A 22,635-nucleotide genomic window follows, 5' to 3' on the forward strand; every position below is an offset into this window, starting at 1 on the left:
GGGGACCCCCACAGGCCACTGTCTAAGGCCCCCACCCTTCCCCATAGCCAAGACTCTGGAGGAAATAATTAGGGCATAGGTGAGTCATAGGGTCACAAGGCTGCTTCCTGGCTGACTCAGGGGCAGTCAGATGGGCTTTTCCACCAGGATCTTCCCCAGCCCAGAGCCTGAGTCAAGGATTCCAGGTGAGCAACACCTCCTGGTATCCAAACTGGGCTTCGCCCTCCCTGATGCTGGATCCCTGAAAAGCCAGGTATGAGGGTGTGCCCTTCCATGGCCGGTAAGGGCACAGGATCGTGCACCCCCAACTCAAGCCTATCCTTGCTTCTGGGATTTAGAGTTGGGTCTTCTAGATGTCGGGACCTCCCTCTGACCAGGATCCCCAGAGGCACCTGGCAGTGAGCATGGCACAGAGGGGCCATGACCAGGGGCAGCAGGTTGAGGCCCTACCCCCCACCCCTGTAGCAGGGGCCCTCCGGCATCATCCCAGGGCCTCCTACCTGTCCCCCAGCCAGCCCTCCAAGCAGGTCCCCATGGTCCCAGAGCCGCTTTCCTGGCTTTGTCCCTGTGCTGGTTGGGCAGGAAGTTCCTGCTGGAGAATTCCCGGATCCTCCCCATGAGGCCACAAGCCTGGCCTGGGAACTTAGGAGGGAGGGAAGTCAGGGATGCTCCTACTAACAGGGTCTGGTCTTGTGGGAGCAGGGGCTCTCCTGGCATTCTGGGCCACCAGTCCTTCCCCACCCCCAGGGCAGGTGCACCAAACCTCTTGCCCTCCAGCTCACATGCCCCACTGGGGCCCCTCCACTGGAACCCAGGACTCTGCAGTTGGGGCTGCCACACTGGGGACTAGACTGAGACCCTGGATAGCCTTGAGCTTGTGAGCTTGCTCCTAGCTTGAGGATGAGGCGGGGGGGGGGGGGGGGGGGGGGAGGGTTCCACACATAGCCAAGGAAGCCAAAAAGTCAAAGTGGGTTTTATTACTATCACAGGCCTGAGTCTGATGGGTAGGAACATTCTGCTGGGCAGGCCCACCCTGCAGACACATGGATTCCATTTATATCAAGACCCCTTGGCCCCAGGGGCTCCTTGGATGTGCGCTCAGAAGAGGAAGGCTAAAGCTGTATTCGGGTTGAAGGGATCCGGGAGCAGGGCAGACTCGGGGCCAGCACCAGCTTCACTCTGGAGGCCAGTTTCCCATCTCGTCCATCTCCTCCAGGAGCAGGTGCTAGGGGGCAGAAGTGGGTGAGAAAAGGTGCCTCAGCATCTTTGGGCTCTCCCTTCCTGCTCTGTACCCCCAGAACATTCCTTCATATCCCCAGAGATAAGCACCCTGAGGCCATGCCAGGCCCTCCCTCATATTCGCCCAGCTGGCCCCTAGTCCACCAGCCCTGAGCTACCTCCCTCCCACTGAATAAGGGACCCTTCTCCCTCCAACTTGGGGGGGATCCTTGGAAGCCCCAGAAGTCAGGCACCCCAGCGAACCTCTCCCTTCCCTCACCTCTGTCCTGGACACCACACCAAGGGGGGGCTGCACCCTTCCCTCCAGCCTAGGGTGGTGCTTCAGCTGCCTCAGCGCCCCTCCCCTAGGTCCCCAGCATTCCCCAAAGGCTGGGGGGCGGCTTCCTTCCCCCTCGGCTTGGTGTCCCTGAGGACAGATAAGGAGAGAGTGAGGGACGGTGATGAGGATAGGACCCTTGAAACACCCACAGGAGGAAGATATTCCTGGGGCAGCTCTGTCCCCAAAGTGAGGACTGAGCTGGGACCCAACTTGCCACCACCCAGAAACTCCCTAGGGCCCCCCAATTCTGCTCAGGCTACCCCCCTGGACTGTGGCCCCTGGCTCAGGGGTGGTTCTGGAAGGGAGAGGGAGGAGAAAGGGGTGGGAAGGGTGATGAGATCCCTTTAGTATGAAAAGGCGAAAGCAAGAGCCCCTGCCAGAGCTGACCAGCTGTGTACTTTAGGGTGAGATGCGCGGCCTTGTTCCCCACAGCACACAGGGGCTCCTGTAACTCAGGCATGCGGGCTTAGGACAGTGAGAGGGCTGCCCCTCAGTGCCTGGTGGGCATGCGCTTCTGGTATTCATTCCCCCAAGGAGGTAAGTCATATCCGTAACACTGGAGTGCCCTTGGCGGCTGGCAGGCAGCCCCTCTCCATCTTGTCTGATCCTTCCACCAGTGTCCCCTTCCTTACAGGAAGCCAAAGCCTGCATTCAAAGTCACAGAGCAAGTCAGTGCTGGAGCAGGGCTTCAGCTAAAGGCTTTGGCCTCTGAACCTGACTCTCTTTCCTTTACTTTCCCACAAAAGTAAACGACACAGACCATCAGGGGCCTATGTCCACCGAATGAAAGAACGGGTTGATGAATGAATGAAAATTAACTCAAAAAGGACATGGACACATTTTTTTCCACAACAGATTCATCCATGTGCACTCAGGAGAGTCTGGGACAGGCCTGACCTCGAAGGCCAGTGTCAAGGAAGGTGGGCAGTGGGTGGTCCTCGGTGTGACACAGACAGGTAACCTATATGTGTGTTTGTGGGAGTAAGTGTGGGCGTGAATGGGAGAGAAAGCAATATAATAAGGGCAACATTATGTGAATTACAGATGTACAAGGAAGACTTAAAGCCACCTAGACAAAACGCCTCATCGTACAGATGAGGAAACTGAGGCTCAGAGAGGGGAAGAGATTGCCCAAGGCCACACAGCAAGTGAACGGCAAAGTTAAGACTCAAAAAAAAAAAAAAAATGGACTTTTAGGGGTGCCTGGGTGGCTCAGTCAGTTAAGTGTCCAACTTCATCTCAAGCATAATCTCATGGTTTGTGGATTTAAGCCCTGTGTCGGGCTCTGTGCTGATAGCTCGGAGCCTGGAGCCTGCTTTGGATTCTGTGCCTCCCTCTCTCTCTACCCCTCCCCCGCTTATACTCTTTCTCTTTTCTCTCTCAAAAATAAATAAACATTAAAAAATTTTTTTTTAGTGGGGGCACCTAGGTGGCTCAGTCGGGTTAAGCGTCCAACTTTGGCTCAGGTCACGGTCTCATGGTTTGTGAGTTCAAGCCCCCTGTCAGACTCTGTGCTGACAGCTCAGACCCCGGAGCCTGCTTTGGATTCTGTGTCTTCCTCTCTCTCTCCGCCCCTCCCTCGCTGGCACTCTGTCTCTCTGTCTGTCTGTCTCTCTCTCTCAAAAAATGAATAAACATTAAAATTTATTTTTTTAATTTTAATGGATTTTGGGACTCTCTCTCTCTGATGAGACTGATGGAGAGAGACTGACGGAGAAGTGTGTGTATGCACAGGGCTTCAAGGTCCTACTCAGAAATACCACCACCAAGAAGGGATTGTGCCTTCCCTACCCAGACAGTGGGAGGCTGGAGTCAGGGCCAGGAGCCGATGGAGTGGGAGGCACCGCTCTCTCTAGTGCCTTCACACAGGGGGTGATGGTCGGGACAGGCCAGGCCTACCTGGCCGTCCACAATGCCTGCCTCCTCCAGGGTGATCTCTGGCTGGGTCAACAGCTCCCGGCCCTCATGACTGCCCATCTTCCAGAGGCGGGACTCCCGTTGTACTACCAAAAGCTTCTTTAACTCCGACTCCACGAAACCTGAGAGTCAGAGAGATGGGCATGGGACAGGCAGGCGGCTCCGGCTCTCCAGACCTCATCCCAGCCGTGTGCAGTCCCTGGTCACCCCCAGCCCCAGCCCTTATGTTTTCCATTAGCTGGAACCAGCCAGATACTACCCGCCCACCTCCCTGACTTTGCCAGCAAACTCACTTGCCAAGCGCTCCCTCCCACCTGCATGAGTGTGAGTTTCTTCCCCTCGTGGGGAGAGCGTGCAAGGGGCAGACATCTGCCTCCACTCTCCACCAGCCACAGACTCAAGAGCAAGGATCTGGAACTACCCAAACTGCCTAGGTTCAAATCCCAGCTCTGCCACCTACTACTGTGTGACCTTGGACAAGTTACTTAACCTCTCTGTGCCTCAGTTTCCTCACAACGAAATAGAGATTAAAATAGGACCTACCTCAGAGTTGCGAAGTGGTATTTCACGAAAAGTGCTCAGAAGGGGGTCTGGCCCATAGTAATGGCTATGTGAATGTCAACAATGATCATGTGATGTTATCATGTCATATCACTACCACTGAGTCATCTGTTCACAATGTCTGGGTAGCGCTGGGGCACCGTCAACAGCAGGGTGTGATGGGAAAATCGGGGATGGAGATGCCCACTGAACAAGTTAGAATTCTGGGTTGGGAGTGGGTGATGCTTCTGGAGCGCAAGCCGTAGTCACAATCCCCACCTCACTGCCCCCCCAAACCTTGAGAAAGGAGGACTCTAGCTAGACCTAGCCTGCAGCTCCTGCTGAGCCACCCACTGGTCCCCCTGCAACCCCTTCTCCAGTGGTCATCTTAGGTCCTCTGGTACCACCTGGTGGTAAGAACTGGTATCACACCTATGAGTCAGGGCCAGAGTGGAGCCCCCTTGGCCTGAGGAGGGCAGGTTGGGCGCCACACTTACCCACTGTATCTGTTGACCTAAAAGTCTTATGCAGCGGTGACTGCAGGGTGACAATGCCTGGGACACAGACCTTGAATGAGCTGTCCTCTTCCTCCATTTCCTCTTCCTTGCCTTTCTCCTCATCAGGCAAGCCTTCCTTGAGAGGAAACTGAGGGCATGCCGGGCCACTGAGCAGGTGAGGATGACAGGGACCCAAGCGTGCAGCCCCACCCCCAGATAAAACAAAAAGCAGGAGGGAACCCACCAGGTTACGAGGGGTTTGCCCAAGCCCCAAATCCTGGGGCCCAGCCAAATGCGAGGAGGAGCCCCAACCAGGCTTCACCCACCCCCCACTGCCCCAGCCTGGTTCTACAGACCTTGGCGACAGCTGATTTCTGAAGCTGCTTGTACAAGGTGAGGAGGCGGCGGTTCCAAGGAGTTGTCCCCACCTTCGAAGAGGCCAGCCTGAGGTCTCCTATGAAGGTGCAGTGTCACTGACAGGCTGACAGGAACAAGGGGCAGCCCAGGTCCAGGCCCAGGCCCAGGCCGAGGAGGGCAAGGGCACTGAGCAGGCTGAAGTGAGGGGGAGCTTCCCTCATTTTCTTTAGCAAACACCTACTATGTGCTCAGCACAGTACCAGGCACTTTGCAAAAGACATTTCATTGACTCATTGCAACTGCCCTCTGAGATAGATACTGTTATGGTCTCATTCCTCTCAGATGAGGAAACTGAGACACAGAAGCGGGGAGCAACTTGCCACTATCACACGACTTGGCATAGGGGAATGGAATGGACTCCGATCCACGCAGCCTGCCCTCAGCATTCCCTCAGACTATCCTGTGTCCTTCCAGGCCCCACACCCCTGAGGAGTCTGAGGTACAGGATCTATTTCTGGCACTGGCCTGACACCTGTGGCCACCACACTCACCATCAAGCAGACACTCCTTCTCCTCCTCCCTGGTGAAGGTCTCGGGGCCGACCTCCAGTGGCCCCATGGCCCTCTGCAGGCATCCTTGCTCCAACTCCAAAGCTTGGGCAAAGTGGCCCCTGATCCCAAAGCATAGTCAGATGGGGGTAGCAGGTGGAGCCCAGACATGTGGCAAAGGCTCCCTAAACCCCCCAAAGTCCCCAAGGGCCCTCCTATAGGCCCTGCTCAGCCCCCTCCACCCTCCTGCCTCCAACAGTTCCCTGCTGGGCCTTTTGGGGTCCTCATCGTACAGGGGGCTATCTTCCCTTGAAGGTAGAGTGAGGAGGAAGGTGGGGAGCAGAGGGGGAGGTGGGCCCTTTCCTCACAGGGAGTGGTGCCAGGTCCACACGGGAGTGGGAATGAGGAGGGAGAGAGTGGGGAGGGAAGGCAGGGTGGAGTGAGGACCAGGAAGGAGCTGGGAAGCCATGGTGGCCTGGCTCACCTTGGCACTCTCTCGTCCCAGTCCCCAGCCTGTCTTTCTTCTATCTTTGGCCTCCACCCACATCCCCTGACTGGTGGGAAGACCCACCCCATCTCTGCTCCCCGCCCAATACTCTCACCCCCAGGCTCCTTCCCATCCTTGATATATCTGTCCCTCCATCAACCCCCGTGCCTTATTCCAGTCCTCTACCCACCTGAAGACCCACATTCCCGGGCCTTCCTCAATTGGGGTCCTCCCATATCCTTGCCCCAGTACCCCCATCCCAGGCTCCCGCCCGCCATCCACAGCCCGGTCCCTCACCTGTCTGAGGTCTCTGTATCCCCGGAGGCCTCCCCTACCGCCTCCTCCTTCTCTTCTTCCGTTTCCTCTTTTCCAGACAGGTTGCCCAGCACCTCCTGGCTTCTCCTGGGCAGGACAGGCTTCACCTCTACACCCTGGGCCCCCACCCTCAGGACTTCCGTGGGGGTAGGGGTCTGGGCCCCTGTGTCCCCCATCCCTAGCCCCAAGGGGTCCTGCCGTGGCAAGGCCACAGACAGCATGTAGGGTAGTGTGGTGGATGGCTTTGGCTCCTTCCTCCCCACCCCTCCATGGCGGTTCATCACCAATGGGGTGGCGGCTTGCTCTCGCAAGGGGCATGTCCGACTCCCTATCGGGGTCTTGTCAGAGCTCTTTGGGCTGCCCTTGTTCCCCACCAGGCTACGGAAAAAGCGGAACACGGAGGAACGGCCCAAAATTCGGGATTGACGGTTTGGAGCTGGGGCCTCCATCCCGAGAGAGACCCTGACTCGAAGGGTGGGGCCGTCACAGCCACCCCACCAACTGCTTAAGAACAGGAGGAGTTTTCAAATTAAAACTTCCAGTTGGAAACTTCCAAGAGTTCTAGAAGGCAAAGGCCGGGGGTGGCGGGGGGAGGGCAGGGGAGTGATGGGGAGCCTGGGAAGAAGACATGGTAGAGGGGATTCGTTGGGGGCAGAGAGGGCAGGAGGTCGATGAGGCAGGGGGAAAAGGTACGGGAAGGCAGACTGGAGGCTAATGAGGTGGCTAATGAGGCTCCAGAAGGCATGGGGGTGGGGAGCAGGCAGAGGAAGCTGGGGGTCCTTGGACTGGGAATGGGGCAGGGGCTTTTGGGGCCTCTGCACACAACTCTCTCCACCTGGCTTGTCTTTCAAATCCACTCCTCACAGCCAGACAGTGTCTATCCTCCCTCTTTTCTTGCCTCTCAGCATCCACTTGCACATCCTCAGGTGGTACCCATGCACCCCTGTTTTCATCTCTGTTTATTTGCCTGTCACCTTTAGGATTTCAAATCTCTAGAGACCACCAGGGTGCCTGTGTGCCCGTCTTAATTGCACGTTGAATCTCAAGTTAGTATTATTATTTCCCACGACACCTATAGACTTGATTATAAACCCAGCTTAGTGACCCTGTGAGTTCCTTAAGCCCACTGAGCCTCAGTTTGTTCGTCTGTAAAACGGGTGCAGTGGACAGCGTCTACTTCCAAGAGTTATTGAAAAGATTCAGTAAGAGCACCTGAGTGGCCTGATGGGTTAGGCATCCAACTCTTGATTTCGGTTCAGGTCATGATCTCACAGTAGTGAGATGCAGCCCCACATTGGGCTCCACGCTGAGTGTGCAGCCTGCTTAAGATTCTTTCTCTCCTTCACCCTCTGTCTCTCCCCTGCTTGCGTGTGAGTGTGTGTGTGTGTGTGTGTGTGCACGCGCGTGCATGCACACCCCCCCCAAATAAATTAATAAAGCTAGTACCATACTGTTTAAAAAAAAAAAAAAAAGATTCAATGAGAGAATGGTAACTAAAGTGCAAGGCACACTGTGGTGCTTAAGCCATCCTGCCTTTTTTATTGGTATTGATTCATGAAAGAGGGTAAAGATCAAAGACCGGGACTGGGAATCAGAAGTGGGAGAAGGGGAGCCTTGCCACCTGACCGGGGCCAAGTGTAAAGGGTGGAGCACCTCCTCTGCGGACCAGCCCAGACCGACCCCCAGGCTATAGGCCCTTCATCAGCATCCGGCGGCCACACAGCGACTTCCTCTAGAGGGAGCTAATTGGAGCCGGGAAGAGCCGGCACGTCTAGGATCCGGGCAGCCTCGCGGGTCCCTAGGGCCAAGCTGGGGCAAGCAGAAGCCGCGTCCAGACATCGGGACTGTACTGACGCCTGTTCCAGGAAGCTGGGCCTGGGCACCCGACCCCCAGGAGCAGCCGCTGGCCCCTCAGGATCTCTGGCCTCGGCCCTGTGAGCCATCCCGGGCCTGGGCGAGGGTCCTGGCAGGTAAGGTGGGAGGGTCTTACCCATCCTCCCGGCTTTCGGCAGCCCCAGGCCCAGGGGGTACAAGGAGCCTGCAGGCAGCCAGGTGGGGACAGGGAGGCCTGGAGACTTGCCTGGGCAGCTCCGCCAATGTCTGCTGGGGGCCTGATCCAGCCGGGGCTCCCTCTGGCTTCCCCTCAGACAGCTCCCCCATTGCCCTTCCTGTCAAATCGGGTGCCAAAGAACCAGGTCCTTTAGCAGTCTGGGGCGGGGTGGGGTGGGGGGTGGAAGTGGAGATCGGAGCCAAGGTCAAGGTCAGGGAGAGAACTTTCCTGGTGCTTCCTGCTGCCCTAGGAGCCCTAGACTGGGTCTGCAGCCCAACCAGGCATCTCCCCCTGGGGAATATTCTAAGCCCAGCAAGTAGAGAGCAATGGACTCCCCTTACCAGGAAGTCAGGCCACTTGGATGAGGGCAAGGGTAGGCCCAGGTCGGCATAGGCCTCTGGCCCTGGGGGCCATTCTGATGTTTCACCTACTCCCCAGCAGTGAGCCCCTGGGGTAGCGGCAGAGAGAGTTGGTGGTGCAATCAGCAATCTCCTGTCCTGCTGTCCTGGGGGTTCCAGGTTTCGTTCAGGGACCAGGGGAGAGGGAACGGCATCTTCCGGAAGGAGCAGGGATGGGGGCGTGCCAGGCAAAGATCTGTTTCAAGCTGGCGCCCGGGGACAGAGGAAGGGAGGGTCGGGCTTCTCCCTATCCCTGCCCCCAGTAAGTGGAGGGGTGGAGAGCCTTCCTCCACACCTTCCGGAGAGCTCTTGCCTTGGGGCACTTTCGAAAATGGCCCCAGGCCCGAGAGGCAGGAGGATAGGGCGGGGAGGAGGGTAGTCAGGTCCTCCCTGGGAGGAGGAGGTGGCTGTGCTCGGCCCAGGGTGGGACCGGGCCTTCCCCCGAGGTAGGAGGAAGGCCACTTCCCCCAAAGAGTGATGGAGGCAGCTTTGGGGTGGGTATGAAGGGGTGAGAACTGAAAGTGAAACAGCTCACGTCCAGGAAATACTCCCTCTGTTGCGGGTTCACAGAGCAGATCAGGGCTGTGGCCAGGATTGAGCAAAGAGGAAAACTGGGGCCAGGGACAGGACAGCAGGTATGTGGTGGGGGTACATGTCAGGTGGGGGGCGGGGTGGGAGAGCTGTGGAGAAGACTTCCTCAGCTCACGGCAAGGCAGGAATGGGAAGAGCCAAGGTAGGATGTAAACAGGTGATCTTGTCTTGAAAGGGTACCCTCTGAGGTCCACAAACTGGAAAGTAAATCTTATGCGAGTATTGAGCGTATGAACTCATGGAAATTCAGATTACCACCCTGACTCCCTGAGTGGCTATGTGGCCTCGGGCCCCAACTTCTTGGTGCCTCACTTTTCCCACCTGTAAAAGGGGCATGATGATGCTTACCTTGCTGGGTTAATGTGCATTTTCAGTGTCTGACACCCCTGGGGGAGCAGTAGAAGTATACCATAGGTGCTCAGGAAGTGTTCGTAGCTAACAGGCCTGAGTTGGAAAACAGGGGTGCACTGACCAGCCAAGGGGAAGTGGGACCTCCGAGCACAAGTTTCACGGGTCATTGGCTAGAAGGTGGTAATCCTGTGGTAAGGGTGTGCTAGAGAGGGTGCAGGAGGCCCCAGGAGCAGCAGAAGGAACCCCAGCCTCTGCAACCAGCCTCATTTACCCAGGAGCGAGGTGGAAGAGGACTTGAGACCCACGAGGGCACTACTCCAACCACCCCTCCCCAGGGCCCTGGCTTCGGGGTCCAGGTCCCTAGGTACAAATCCTGACTGCCTTGCCTTTCTTGCTCTCTCTTGCTAGTGAAATGCTCAGTAAGTTCTGATTCTGCCGACAGACTCCACAGGGACCCAAGGTGGTGAAATGAGACTTGGCTGGAGCTAGGATGGAGGGGTCTTTTGGGGGAGTGGGGGACCCTCCCCCTCATCAACAGCCCCTGCCCGTCCCCATCTCTGCTGTCTCTCACTCGTCCCCACAGGCTAGCGCTGCCCTCCACTGGGACCTGAGAAATGGCATCCGGGCAAGGCCCAGGTCCTCCCAGGCAGGAGTGTGAAGAGCCTGCCCCGTCTGCTACTTCTGGTAAGGGTCTTTCTGCCCTCCTCCCCCATCCCACAGCCACCAGGGCTGTCTGAGAGGATGGAGAGAGCAGGAGTGGACAGGGCCAGGCCAGACTTACAGGCAGGCTCTCCTGCCCCCGTTCACTCACCTTGGGTAAAGCAGAAAGCATCTCCCCACCCAGTGCCGGTGTGTGCAGGTGACCTCAGAAGCTGGAGTGCAGTCCAGGTTAAGCCCTGGGAGTGGGGAGGAGTCTGGGCCTGGGGTTGGGGGGCAGAGGCTAGGAGAGGCCTGGGAGTGAGCATGAGGTGGGCACCACGCCATCTCAAGGGAGAGGCAGGAGGGGGGTGAGGAGAAGAATGAAGAGTGGGGCGTGGCTATTCTATTCCTACCGTAGGAGAAAGAAGGAAGTTCCTAGGCTTATCACCCCGGCAGTCCTGCTGACTGGTGAAAGCGATTGTTATGACTTTGGGGAGGAAGTAAGATGGCTGCCTTTCTTCCCTTTTCCAAGGGGACCATCAAAGGGCTGCGATTCCCAGCCCACTACAGACTGCTCCCTGGGCTTTGGGTTCAGTCCCCTGTATGTCACCGTGTCCCTATGTAACTCTTCTGGACCCAAAGCTGCAATTCTAAATTTTGTTTCCCACATTTCCCGAGCCATAAGGGCTACCCAGCCTGTACACACTAAAACTCAGGGGCCCACATGCCTGGGATTATGTCCTGGCTCCACTGCTCATTCTTGACTGTGTGACCTTGTACAAGTTATGTAAACACCCCGTGCCTCAGCTCCCCACCTGTACACTGGGGTGTTCATCTGCTTCACAAGGCTATTATGAGGCTTCAGTGAAACGTGCTAGAAAAATATCCTATACGCGATAAGCACTAGTTGTTAACTAAGGGCTGGAGTAGGGACACTTCTGTTCACGGGTGAGGACAGCCGAGGCCCTGAGGAAGAAAGACCCATCCACAAAGCATGGGGCCGTCCAGCCCTTCCTCCCTGACTCCTGGCTTTGATCCTCAGAGGAGCAGGTAGCCCGGGACACCGAGGAGGTTTTCCGCAGCTATGTTTTTCACCGTTATCAGCAGGAGCAGGAGGCTGAGGGGGCAGCTGCGCCTACTGACCCAGAAATAGTCACATTGCCCCTAGAACCTAGCAGGTGAGCAATGGCCCTCTGGGCCCACGGGGATATCTTCAGGGAGGCGGAGGCTCACATGGGGCTGCTGTGCAGGTCCTGGGAACTGGGGAGACCCTTTTTATTTGGGGCTCCCCCTGCCCCTGCCCCCCCCCCCCAACCGATCAGGGATCTTGGACCCTTTATAGAATATGCCTGTCCTGTGATCCTGTGCTCTGCCCTCATGTCTAAGAACACGGTCAGGAATTTCCAAGGAGGGGTCCACAAGGCCAGGGGCATCTTGGGCAGAACCCCTTCTCCCTGAGTCCAGGCCCCAGCCCTGCCCGCCCTCTGCCTGCTCACCTACCTGCCTCTTTTCTCCAGCACCATGGGGCAGGTGGGTCGGCAGCTCGCTATCATTGGGGACAACATCAACCAGCGCTATGATTCAGAGTTCCAGGCCATGCTGCAGCGCCTGCAACCCACAGCAGAGAACGCCTATGAACTTTTCACCAAGATTGCCTCGAGGTAGCCCTGGCCCCGGCCTCTGTGCTGTGCTGTCACCCCCGCACTGTGCCCTGCCAGTGGGATGGGAGATACACGCTTCTCTGTCAGTGTCAAGAGACATGTGCACCACCCCTTGTCTGCTGTTGACTCACACATGGCCTCGGGCCCTGTCTTTCTCTCTCTGGGCCCCAGACTGCTCCTCTTTGGTATACAAGCTCACAGCTCTTGTGAGCTTGGGCACTCGGGACTGTACCAGATAGATCAGGACTATAGAGATGCCGGAGTAGGGATGTCCCCAGAGCTCCCCAGCCCAGCTGAGACACAGCTGGCCTTCTGATCTGGAACCATATTTCATACCAAAAATGGTCAGATTGCTAATGTCCTGGAAATGGCTTCCCTTTGCTACAGGGTGGCGTCCGAAAGGCCATCTGGTGTGGTTAGAGAGCCCACATGCCTGGGTCAAATCTCAGCTTTGCCACTTACTGGCTTTGTGAATCTATGGCCCTCAGTCCCCACGTCTGTAAAATAGAGGAAAGACGCTTAGAACAGTGTCCGGACTTAAAGGTGTCATCTGCTGTTACGTCTGGGTTAGGAGTCAGTGTCGAGGTGACTGAAGCTGGGGTGAAGGTAGGAGGAGGCGACTGATCTAGGATTAGCGCCCAGAGCTGAAACATCCTGCCCCTGTCCTTCGAGGCCTCCCCCACTCCACTCTGATTCCAGGTCCTGTCCTAACCTCCTCTTTGTCCTTTTCTCTCTGCCGTCTCTCGGGCTGCCAGGCCAGCAGCAACACCCACAGGTAATCTCCCTGCTGCTTCCGTCCGCTTGCTCTGCCCTCACTGCTCTCTGCCCCTCTGCACTTGCGGTGCTGGGGCCACAACCTGGCGGCAGCACCCCGCTCAGACGCCCTCTGAGCTTCCTCCTTTCACAGAGATGCAGGTTCTTCCCAAACTGAGGCCAGGCTGGGGCAACCTCTGCCACCTTGAGTCACAGCTAAGCCATTTTGCTTTCCAGCTGGGAGTGGGGGGGGTTGCCACCGGACGGTGGGAGAGGAGAAGCAGGCTGAAGGGCCCTCTGGGGGTCTCCACTGACGATATCAACACTCTACCTGCAGTCTATTTGAGAGCGGCATCAACTGGGGCCGAGTGGTGGCTCTCCTGGGCTTTGGCTACCGCCTGGCTCTACACATCTACCAGCACGGCCTGACCGGCTTCCTGGGCCAGGTGACCAAACTGGTGGTCGACGTCATGCTGCGTCACTGCATTGCCCGGTGGATTGCGCAGAGGGGCGGCTGGGTAAGTGCCCAAGTGTCGGCAGCCTCCTCCCTGCTGCTGGGGCTGCCTCTCTCCCAGCCCCACCCCAGCCCTGGAGTGCCTGTATGTGCCGTCAGCCCTCTATCTCTGTCTCTTGGCAGGTGGCAGCCCTGAACTTGGGAAATGGCCCCATCGTGAACGTGCTGATAGTTCTGTCTGTGGTTCTGTTGGGCCAGTTTGTGGTACGAAGATTCTTCAAATCATGACTCCCAGAGGGGCCCTTTGGGGTCCTAGCTGAGACCCCTGCCTGGGCTTCAGCCAAGCCGTCTCCCATCCCCCCCTTCTCTACAGGGGTCCCCCCTCAAGAATACAGAAGCTTTAGCAAGTGGACACTCCAGCTTTGGGAGGGCCCCTGCATGGGGGTCAGTTAGGCTGCCAGGGGTGCCCCAACATTGCATGGTGCTAATGGGCCCCCTCTCTGGGCCCCATCCTGTCAGAGAGGGGCTATAGCCTTCTTCCTCAGCTCTCTGGGACACCCTCAGCCCTATCTATTGGGCACTGGGGAGATTCACATCTTGGGGAAGCAAGAGGCTAAGAGTCACTCTCCCCTCAAAATTTTTAATGGTTATATCTTTATGTAATACCCTTGGAAGGACCCTCCCCCCACCCATTCCCACCACTCTCCCCACGCCAGGAAGTCTGGGTGTGGGAGTTAGTAGACCCTGTGTTCCCCAGGATTCAGCTAGGTGTTCTAGAAGGTCAGAGCTTGATTGCTGGGCCTGGAGCCCAGCCCTGGCCCTTCCTAAGCTCTCCCGCTGCTCCACTCCCCCCCACCCCATATCACCGTTGCAGTGGACTCTCAGGGATTCTGGGCCTCAGTGTGGGGTAGAGATGGAGTTGGGGGTGCAGACCAGAGCTGTCAGAACCTCATCAGCAGCCCCCAAGCCCCCCTCCCAAGATCCTCAGTTCTCTCCCCTCCCCTCACATATTACCACTTAAACCCAACCTATTCACTACAAGTGAAGCCCACCCTGCCCCCATCACTCCAAATAAGGAAGGAGGGGTCTTGGGTAAGTGGAGTGCTGAGGTTCCCTCCTTGCCCAGACTACAGAATTTAGGACTGGTTTGTTATTGTCAGGGAAAGGGGGTAAGGAACTCGTCTTGAGGTTTCTGAGAAAAGAGTTGTTAATGCCACTAGGAACCCTGGGGTTGGGATCTTCCCTCACGGCCTGGGCACAGTGTAATCCGGGGGTGTGGATGGGGAAACTGTGAATACTTGAACTCTACACCCCCCTGACCCCCCACTCTCCACACTCCTCACCTGCCTAAGCCCCTCCTGTGGGTGGGGTGGGAATGCCTTGTCTATCTTGCACAGTCTAGGGGTTTGGGGGTAGATTAAGCCAAATGCAGGGAGGGGATGCAGACGGAACCCACTGGCCAGCCCCCACCTTCTGAGTGTGTCTGAAATAAACTGCAATCTCTGATTCCCATTTGGTAATTTTTATATCCTCTGCTACCCGTCCCTCCGCCAGGCTGGATTGGGGGAGCCTGGGCGAGCCTCACACTTACCTGGTTTATTACTGGATAAAAGCTCATATTAGGCCTCCAGAATCAGGTAGAGGGCTGGGTGTGGTTTTCCCAGGCCCCAGCCCCCTACAAGGCCTAGGCCCCTCCCCACCTTTCCTAGCCCCTTCTCCAGGCACTTCTCATCTCTTTGTGTCCCAGGCAAGTTTCCCACCTTTTAGGAAGTTGGGAGACTCCAAGTTGCTGGGCTCTGGCTGGTAGAGCCTCTGGCATATGCCTGGGGACTCCTAGAGGCCACCTTAGGCTTGCTTTGAATGCCTCTCCCTGGGGCCTCCATCCATGCTGGCCCAAAAAGCCCTTCACCCCCACACCTGGCTCTGCCTGGGACACAGTGTCCCAGTCCTCTCTTCCCCATGTCCCCCACAACCAGCACACACAGGGCTTTTGATTCCAGGAATTTTGTGCTACATAGGAGTCCCTATGGGAAAAGGCAGCTAGGAGTAATAAAAATAACAAGCACGGGGGCGTTCAAATGTTCCAAAGTCTTTCCAGTCCTGGGCACCCTGGTCTGTGTTTCTGACACCTTTCCAAAATGGTCACGTGCAAGTCCTAAAGGATTTAGGGGCTTCACTTGCACTCCCTGAGGGGGTCTTGCCAATCCCCTCTCCCTTCGGACTTGATCTTCAAACAGTCCAAGTACAGACTGCACCCTTGGATATCCCGCCTCCCTGCAGCTGGAAGGGTGGTGGCTACAAAGCAGCCTGCAATCTGCAGGGAAAGTTCACAGACAACCTACACCGAACACATACTACGAGCCAAGCCTTATGCGGAGAATTTATCATCCACGCCCAATCAGTAGGTTTTATAGCTGGTGACCTGGGGGATTGGGAGGTGGGGCTGGGGCTTTAAACTCCCAACTTTACAGTTATATAAAGGAAACTGAGGTACCTGCCCAGAGTCACCAGGTAGAACGGGCGGGAGCTGGCACTTGCCACCAGGGTACTGGCTCGAAGTTTTACGTAGAAGCCGACCAGGTGGGGAACGGGGCCGTTGGTCTGCAGCACAGGCCCGCCAAGGGGTCAGCGGGGAGGGGGTATAGCCTTCCCCTCTAACCCCCGCGCGCAGCCGCGGCACCACCGCCCCAGGGCTCAGCAGACCGCGGAGGTGGGCGGGCTGCCCGGATTCAAGATGGCCGTCGCCGCACCGAGCACGCCAGCGTGCCCTCTGGTGGGCGGGGCCCCCGGGCGCACCTCCCCACTGGGTTTTGAGAACCGCTGGAAGACTTTCATTGGAAGAAGGCGGGCTGGCAGTGGCGCGAGCTGTGGTGGTCTCTGCCCCTGTAAGGAAGGAGTTGGAATTCTATCCTGTAAGGCATGAGGAGCCCCAAAACGTTTGGCTGGAGTCTACCCTGGTCCCCTCCACTCCACCCTTTATTCCGCCAGAATGAAGTTTCCAAAACCGAAATCTAAGTGCATTCCGGGGTTGCCGAAAGGAAGGCGTGAGAAGTTGGGAGGCATAGGATAAGGCAGGGGTTTATGGGGGTGCAGGGGAGCAGATGGATTCCGCAGGTATTAAGGAAGTTAAATTCTCAAAATGGTGGTTCTTCTGAAATCGTAGCTTCGTTTCCATCAAAGAGGTCTAGATTCCTGAGTCTTTGGGGCCAGTGATTTGGGGCAGTCCAGCCCCGGGAGAGAAGTGTGTTTGGGTGTCCTCTGCTCAGTTGTGCGGTGTGGGTATGAAATCCACCTTGCCTTGTACCCAGCATCTCCCTGCCTCCCCGCCCCACCCCACAGTTTACCTTCATGTGTCTGCTAGTTTACCTCGTCTGAAAAAAGTTTATTTCAGGTCACTAGGTGTCCATCCAGACAAAATCCTTCCTTTGCCCAAACCACTCAGTGAACTGAATAAGTTTTTATGACCTAACCATCTGAATAGCTTTGAAATAAATTAAAATTAATTCATTAATTAAAATAAAACCACCACCATATCCTGCTCCAGTTGTACCCACCTCAGATGTAAAGGCCCCGATCAAAGACACTTGTAAAATATGGATTTAATTCAATCTCTAATCCTGTGTGTGTGTGTGTGTGTGTGTGTGTGTGCGCGCGCGTGCCTGACAGAGAGGGAGAGATGGAATGGAGTTACCAAAGATTGCTGGAAGTGTCCAAAGGTCAGGAACCAGAAAACCAGCAAACCCAGCTTCTGGGGCATGTTCACCAATTGCTGGACATGTTAAAAAGGTAAACACCAGACTATGGCATATCAAAGATGAGGGGGAGGGGAAATTCAGCCCACCGGATAATAAGGGAACAAAAAGCAGTGATCTGGCCTATTGAGCATAGGACAGGTAGCAGATCCCCAGCAAACTGTATGAATGATCCAGTAGAGGGGCAGCGTCACAAGACCAAGGTCAGGTGATGAACTAATATGAGCAGAAAACAGACTTTTCTGAGAAAGTCACTTGATAGCTGAAGGGGCTAAAGCCACAGAATCTCCCTCCACCTGGAGTATGGGATTTGGCAACCAAATGGAGGGGAGAGCATGAAGGTGTGCAAGTGACATCTGAGGAGTAACATTTGAGTAGGCGTCCATTGTTGAAATCAACATGCAAATCAGAAAAACTCTCTGCTCCACTTATCTCAACTCTTGCTTTGCAATCTTGGAATCATTCCTGGTGCCTAATGCTTCAACTTTTCCCAGCTTTGTCTAAGAACACAGCAGGAAGACAGTTCTTTAAAGTTGCCTGCTTCATCACATCACACAGTGAAACTACTTAGCAACATTCAGACTTCTGTGATGATTGGCCCCACACAGGCTGCACTCACCAACCTTCTCATGTTTGGATCTGACCCCTTTCTCACCTGACCTCTGACTTTACTGAGAGCAACTTCTCCAATTCATGTCTAGCAGGCAGTGAGGCTTCCTCTAGAATGGGATCATTTTCTTGGTAAAATTCTCAGGTGGACCACACCAGGGAAAGATGGGGTGAATTTGGCACCGTCCAGCATCTCTGAATTGGGGGTGTTGTGAATCAGAGTGCAAGGGAAGCTCTGGGTTGGGCTTAGAGATATGGGTTCCCGTGTTTACTGAAAAAGAACGAGGTTTCTAGGAGCCTGAGTAACAATGCTGCTGGCCTGTGTGAGAGAAGAGTTCTGTGTAGGTTCAGAGCAAAGTGCTACCCTAGTGAGGGTGTGGGGAAATCCCTCCTCCCCGCCCCCCCCATTATATAGTGATATGTAATATAGTGTATAACATGTAGTGTATAGTATATGTATAGTATATATTATATATGTATATATTATATATGTATATAGTATATATGTATATAGTATATGTATAGTATAGTGTATAGTATAACATGTAGTGTAATAGAAGAGACTGTCTTCGTATGGACTTAGAATTCTTAACACATCCTTTAAACAAAGATATAAATACCGTATCCACATTATTTCCATTTTTTAAAAGATATCTCTATGCCGGATGTGGGGCTCAAACCCACAACCCCAAGATCAAGAGTCACTGCTCCACCAACTGAGCCAGACAGGCACCCCTATTTCTATTTTTTAAAACATTAAATCATCTCAAAACCCCATTGTGGACAGTGGAGGGATCAGAGTGAGGAGAGGGATTCCTCTCCAGAGAAAGTCGTTTTTCTTCCATCTCACAAAACGCCTCCTAGATATGCCCCGTACCCATTACACTTAGAAGAAAGAGAGACCCTGGGATTTCTCCACATTAATCTGAGTTTTCGGGAAATGCTGTAGTGGCAAAAAAGGAGAAAGGAGGAAATGAACATGTGTTGAGTTATTATACTTATGACAGATGTCTCGTTTGGCTGTATAGCTCTCTAAGACAGAAATTACTATTCCCATTTTACAGATGAAGAAAAAAAGTATACTAAAGGAAGAACAGGATGGTATAAAGTAATGGTTAGTTGCATCATTCACTCTAACATAAGTGTTATTTTTGTTACTTTGCATAGATAAATAATATAAATTAATACATTTATTAGTTTTGTTTAAACCAAGTTTTACATTTAGAAGGACAATTATCAGACTTTTCTTTAGTTATAGGGAAAAATCAATAAGATGATTGTAGAATTATGGCAAGAAAAATAGGAACAGAAAACATTTTATTCTACCACCACCTCCAGGAGGAAAATAGAAATGACTAAAAGTAAGTCCAGGGGCGCCTGCGTGGCTCAGTCGGTTGAGCGGCTGCTTCAGCTCAGGTCATGATCTCGCAGTCTGTGAGTTTGAACCCTGCGTTGGGCTCTGTGCTGACAGCTTAGAGCCTGGAGCCTGCTTCGGATTCTGTGTCCCCCTCCCTGGCTGCCCACCCCCCCCACTCATGCTCTGTCTCTCTCTGTCTCAGAAATAAATAAACATTAACAAATTTTTTTTTTAAATAAAAAAAAAGTAAAGTAAGTCCATAATGTTACTTCATTTGTGTAAGGTCAGGAAAAAGATTTTTGAAGACTGAGACAGTCTGTGTGTGTTTTTAATATGTGTATAATATTTAAAAGAAGTTGGCATGTTAGAGAATCTGATAGATTAGTCTTGTGATTTCAAATTGAATTATGTAATTTATCTTAGACTTGTAATTTGAAGCTGAAAGGTATCAGTAATTTGATTATGTTTGTAAACAGTATTGAAATCTTTAAGATAACTTGATTTGCTACATTTAGAAGCTTGAATTATTAGGCTTATGAGAGTCATTTACATGCTTAAGGTTTTTTCTTGTTTGACTTGTAAATTTGCCCTATGAGGAATTTGAGTTGCTTGAAAAAATCCAGTATATTAAATTTATAAATGTAGTTTAAATATGTAGGAGAATTTAATTAGCTAGCTTTGTAAGTGGCAAGAGTAATGTTCAAGCAAATTTAATATGTCAAGCCCATGGGCTAATTGAACATTAATCAAGGAACAAGTTATTGCTTTTATTTTTATACAAAAATTACAAGATTTCTAAATAGAACATCCAAGTTATGCAAGTTAAACTTAAAAACTTAAAGAAAATCTGTTTGTAAATTTACAACTTTAATTAATTGAAAATTGATTTAAACATAAGCAACTGCAAATAGTATAACTGAACCCAAGTTCATCTGCCTGATGCGTAGCAAAGCCAAGCACTGAGACGTCCAGTACGCAGCAAGGAAATGGCTTGAGAGGCAGCAAAAGGAGGAGACAGAAGAGACTGGCTCAAATCTGCCTCCTTCAAGTCAGAGTAGAATAAATTTTTATAATCTTAGGGGTTGGGATTACATACATATCGATGCAAACAGCAGGTAAACTCATGAGTATTCATGAGGAAAGATGGAGCACGTGCACTGAGCACACGTACATGTAACATACATCCCATGTTCACTTTGGGGTGGAAATGTAACATTACAATGAAGCAAAATTTGGCCCCTGATGTCAGGAGGTCATCTGTAGGACAAGAGGGGTTATGCACATGCTCTGAAAGCCGGTATACACTGGATGGGATCTTGGGCTTATTATCTCAGGGACAGAATGCAGGCTAGAACCGTATCAGTGACCTTCATTTATGTCAGTCCAGCCCTCTATGGACACAGCTAGTGGGTTTGTTAGTGGGATCTGTAAAGAAATAATAGCTGATTAGGGAGAGACAGGTCTCTGAAAAACAAGCTTTAAATTTCCTGTTAGTCTTAACCTCATTAATCCTATGGGGCACATTTTTATTCCCCCCGAGTTATGATCATTCCTCATTCTTGAAGGAATTGGGACAACGATCGCTTTGGCTACTTCCTGCTGGAAAAGTGTGCAGTTTCAGGGTCTGAGGGATGAAACAACTTTGTACTTTGTTGGAAATATTCCCTGGTACTTGGCTTAATATGTACATTCTGCATGACCAAGATATTAGTTCCTTCTTTGGACATTTTGGAGCAACATTGGAAACCACACTTGATTAGTCCAATTAATAAATGAAAAGTGATGAGGGCAAGCTGAGGACAAAGCATATGCTAGCAACCACCCCCCCCCCACCCCCATATGAGTGACATTCCTCAGGCACTCCTAGCTGCCCAAGAACAAAGGAAAGGACAGAAAACAAACGGTTAAAGAGTCTCCATCAGTTTACAAATATCTTAGTAATATTACAAGAAAAGGGCAATTTTATCAACAGCCGAATCTCCAGGAACTTTCTACTGTTTGAAGAATAATGCTTTGCTAGAGGGAAAAACAACCTTAGCTTGACAATAGCTAGACCTCCAGTAATCTGTGAGTCTTCTTTAGCATATGGAAATCGCTTTAAGAAACTTCCTCTTAACTTTACTTCCCCCACCTCCACAGTGTATAGCCAATCTTCACAACCCTAGTGCAGTTCTTTCTGCCCATGGGTCCTGTCCCCATGCTTTAATAAAATCACCTTTTCTGGGGCACCTGGGTGGCTCAGTCCATTGAGCATCGACTTCGGCTCAGGTCGTGATCTCACGAGTCGTGAGTTCGAGCCCCACATCAGGCTCTGTGCTGACAGCTGGGAGCCTGGAGCCTGCTTTGGATTCTGTGTGTCCCTCTCTCTCTGCCCCTCCCCCACTCACACACAGTTTCTTCTCTCTCTCTCTCAAAAATAAATAAAACTTCAGAAGCATTAATATAAACACAGCAAGTTGTGTTAGCAGTGGCATTCTACCCTGTTCTGGAAGAATATGGTCCAAAGCAATGTGTTTAGCAAGCACTACCTTGGCTAACAGATTTACTTTCTTCTTGTTGGGCAACAATGGCAAGAACAGTTTTGTTGGCCAACTAAAAATGTTCTCCCAAATGAATACCAAGATCCATCCTTTTGATAACCAGGCAAGTAATCCCTATCTGGTGTTGATTTCCTTTTTGCTTCATAAAAAGTTTAAAAGTTCACTGGAATTGTAAACAGAGTGAGGGGGAACCAAATTCCCTAGCAAGTAGACCTCTCCTACTCTCCAACTGCCAAGACATAGACAAGCCCAGAGCTGGTTAGAAGTAATGGCAAGATCCCCTGTTTGACCAAGATTTTCTTCTTAGAAAAGCATCACAGATCAACATTATTCCTGTTGCATCCACACGACTCCTGAAACAGAATGCTACGGGCACCAGTGACAGTCACAACAAAGTTTATTACAATGAGAGGCAAGGCCGACCCATCGGGACCAACACTCTTGATAAGAGTGCAGCCTCGAACAGCCCGGGTACAGAGTTTTTATAACCGATCACATGGTTTTATCATCACCTGGGAACAGAACAAAGAAACAGGTTCCAGATGAGTTAGAAATAGTTGCCTAATGAGGTGTTTACTTTAGACTTTCTGCCTCTAAGTTGCAACCAGTGGATCTCCTTGACCCTGCCTCTGATGCTCTTTTCTTTGAACTTTTGTTTCCTTAATTGGTGAAGCCTAATTTACAAGGGTATGAGGCGTAATTTACCAGAGCAAAGCAAGGCTGTTATCTCTTAACCTTCAGTGTCAACACAAAGCTGTTATTTTTCAAGCTAAGCATTAGCCCTACACTACAATTTAACCCTTACATTCCCTCATAGCCAGAGTTTAACTGCTCTGTTCTGGACCTTACGTACAAAGTCTGACCCATATCTCACGAACCAGTCTTAGTTTTGAGAATAGGGGTTAGTTCAGTTAAACAGCTGTCTTACTTCAGGAGGTGGTCCTGCAGGTGGGGGCTCTCAGGCCTATATTATGGAGGCAATCAGGTAATGAATAAGCAGCATTTCTGTGGAGGGCGTCTGGGTGGTCTCAGTTAAGCTCTGACTTCGGCTCTGGTCATGATCTCACAGTTTGTGAGTTTGAGCCCCGATGTGCTGACAGCACAGAGCCTGCTTCAGACCCTCTGTCTCCCTCTCTCTCTTCACCTCCCCTGCTGGTTCTCTCTTTTGCTCTCTCAAAATAAATAAATAAACTTAAAGAATAAAAAAAAAAGAAGAAGTATTTCTATGGAAACAAAAGAAAAACACAGGTTAATGGTTGGG

General features: G+C 52.6%; 3 protein-coding genes across 5 annotated transcripts; 1 reads left to right on the forward strand and 2 right to left on the reverse strand.

Annotated features, from left to right (window-relative positions):
• Positions 1–957: 957 nt before the first annotated feature.
• On the reverse strand, positions 958–6,747 carry LOC109271450 (gametogenetin-binding protein 1-like). Of its 2 annotated transcripts, XM_019456784.2 has the most exons (6): positions 6,202–6,744; positions 5,421–5,539; positions 4,869–4,966; positions 4,513–4,660; positions 3,458–3,597; positions 958–1,225 (listed from the first exon to the last, which is right to left on the reverse strand). In XM_019456784.2, the coding sequence occupies exons 1-6, from the start codon at positions 6,666–6,668 to the stop codon at positions 1,175–1,177; spliced, it is 1,023 nt and encodes a 340-aa protein (XP_019312329.2). In that variant the 5' UTR covers positions 6,669–6,744; the 3' UTR covers positions 958–1,174. The 2 variants fall into 2 exon arrangements, with proteins under 2 accessions (XP_019312329.2, XP_053761111.1); XM_053905136.1 differs by lacking the exon at positions 958–1,225 and having other exon boundaries at positions 3,356–3,597; positions 6,202–6,747.
• A 966-nt stretch (positions 6,748–7,713) lies between these two features.
• Positions 7,714–9,626, reverse strand: LOC109271452 (translation initiation factor IF-2-like). The gene is made up of 3 exons (XM_053905336.1): positions 9,607–9,626; positions 8,611–8,863; positions 7,714–8,387 (listed from the first exon to the last, which is right to left on the reverse strand). Exons 1-3 carry the CDS (start codon positions 9,624–9,626, stop codon positions 7,962–7,964), a joined length of 699 nt encoding a protein of 232 aa, XP_053761311.1. The 3' UTR covers positions 7,714–7,961.
• Positions 8,077–14,622, forward strand: BAK1 (BCL2 antagonist/killer 1). 2 transcript variants are annotated; one of them, XM_019456787.2, is made up of 6 exons: positions 8,077–8,189; positions 10,193–10,293; positions 11,291–11,426; positions 11,766–11,909; positions 13,000–13,180; positions 13,300–14,622. In XM_019456787.2, exons 2-6 carry the CDS (start codon positions 10,224–10,226, stop codon positions 13,402–13,404), a joined length of 636 nt encoding a protein of 211 aa, XP_019312332.1. In that variant the 5' UTR covers positions 8,077–8,189; positions 10,193–10,223; the 3' UTR covers positions 13,405–14,622. The 2 variants fall into 2 exon arrangements, with proteins under 2 accessions (XP_019312332.1, XP_019312333.1); XM_019456788.2 differs by lacking the exon at positions 8,077–8,189 and adding an exon at positions 8,879–9,302.
• Positions 14,623–22,635: the final 8,013 nt, after the last annotated feature.

The sequence above is a fragment of the Panthera pardus genome, unplaced genomic scaffold, assembly GCF_024362965.1.
Source record: "Panthera pardus isolate Hobbes unplaced genomic scaffold, ASM2436296v1 HiC_scaffold_17, whole genome shotgun sequence".
NCBI classification, from domain to species: Eukaryota; Metazoa; Chordata; class Mammalia; order Carnivora; family Felidae; genus Panthera; species Panthera pardus.

Bases quoted from the DNA above. Each gene is read 5' to 3' on its own strand.
- LOC109271450 (XM_053905136.1), bottom strand. From the start codon at position 6,668: ATGGAGGCCCCAGCTCCAAACCGTCAATCCCGAATTTTGGGCCGTTCC. The intron at 4,967-5,420 runs GTGAGTGTGGTG...GCACCTTCATAG, and splicing joins GAAGGAGTGTCTGCTTGATG to GAGACCTCAGGCTGGCCTCT. The intron at 4,661-4,868 runs GTCTGTAGAACC...GCATGCCCTCAG, and splicing joins AGAAATCAGCTGTCGCCAAG to TTTCCTCTCAAGGAAGGCTT.
- LOC109271452 (XM_053905336.1), bottom strand. From the start codon at position 9,626: ATGCACATTAACCCAGCAAG. The intron at 8,864-9,606 runs GTAAGCATCATC...AGCTTGAAACAG, and splicing joins ATGCACATTAACCCAGCAAG to ATCTTTGCCTGGCACGCCCC. The intron at 8,388-8,610 runs GTAAGGGGAGTC...CCGATTTGACAG, and splicing joins CCAAGTGGCCTGACTTCCTG to GAAGGGCAATGGGGGAGCTG.
- BAK1 (XM_019456787.2), top strand. From the start codon at position 10,224: ATGGCATCCGGGCAAGGCCCAGGTCCTCCCAGGCAGGAGTGTGAAGAG. The intron at 11,910-12,999 runs GTAGCCCTGGCC...CTCTACCTGCAG, and splicing joins TTCACCAAGATTGCCTCGAG to TCTATTTGAGAGCGGCATCA. The intron at 13,181-13,299 runs GTAAGTGCCCAA...GTCTCTTGGCAG, and splicing joins TTGCGCAGAGGGGCGGCTGG to GTGGCAGCCCTGAACTTGGG.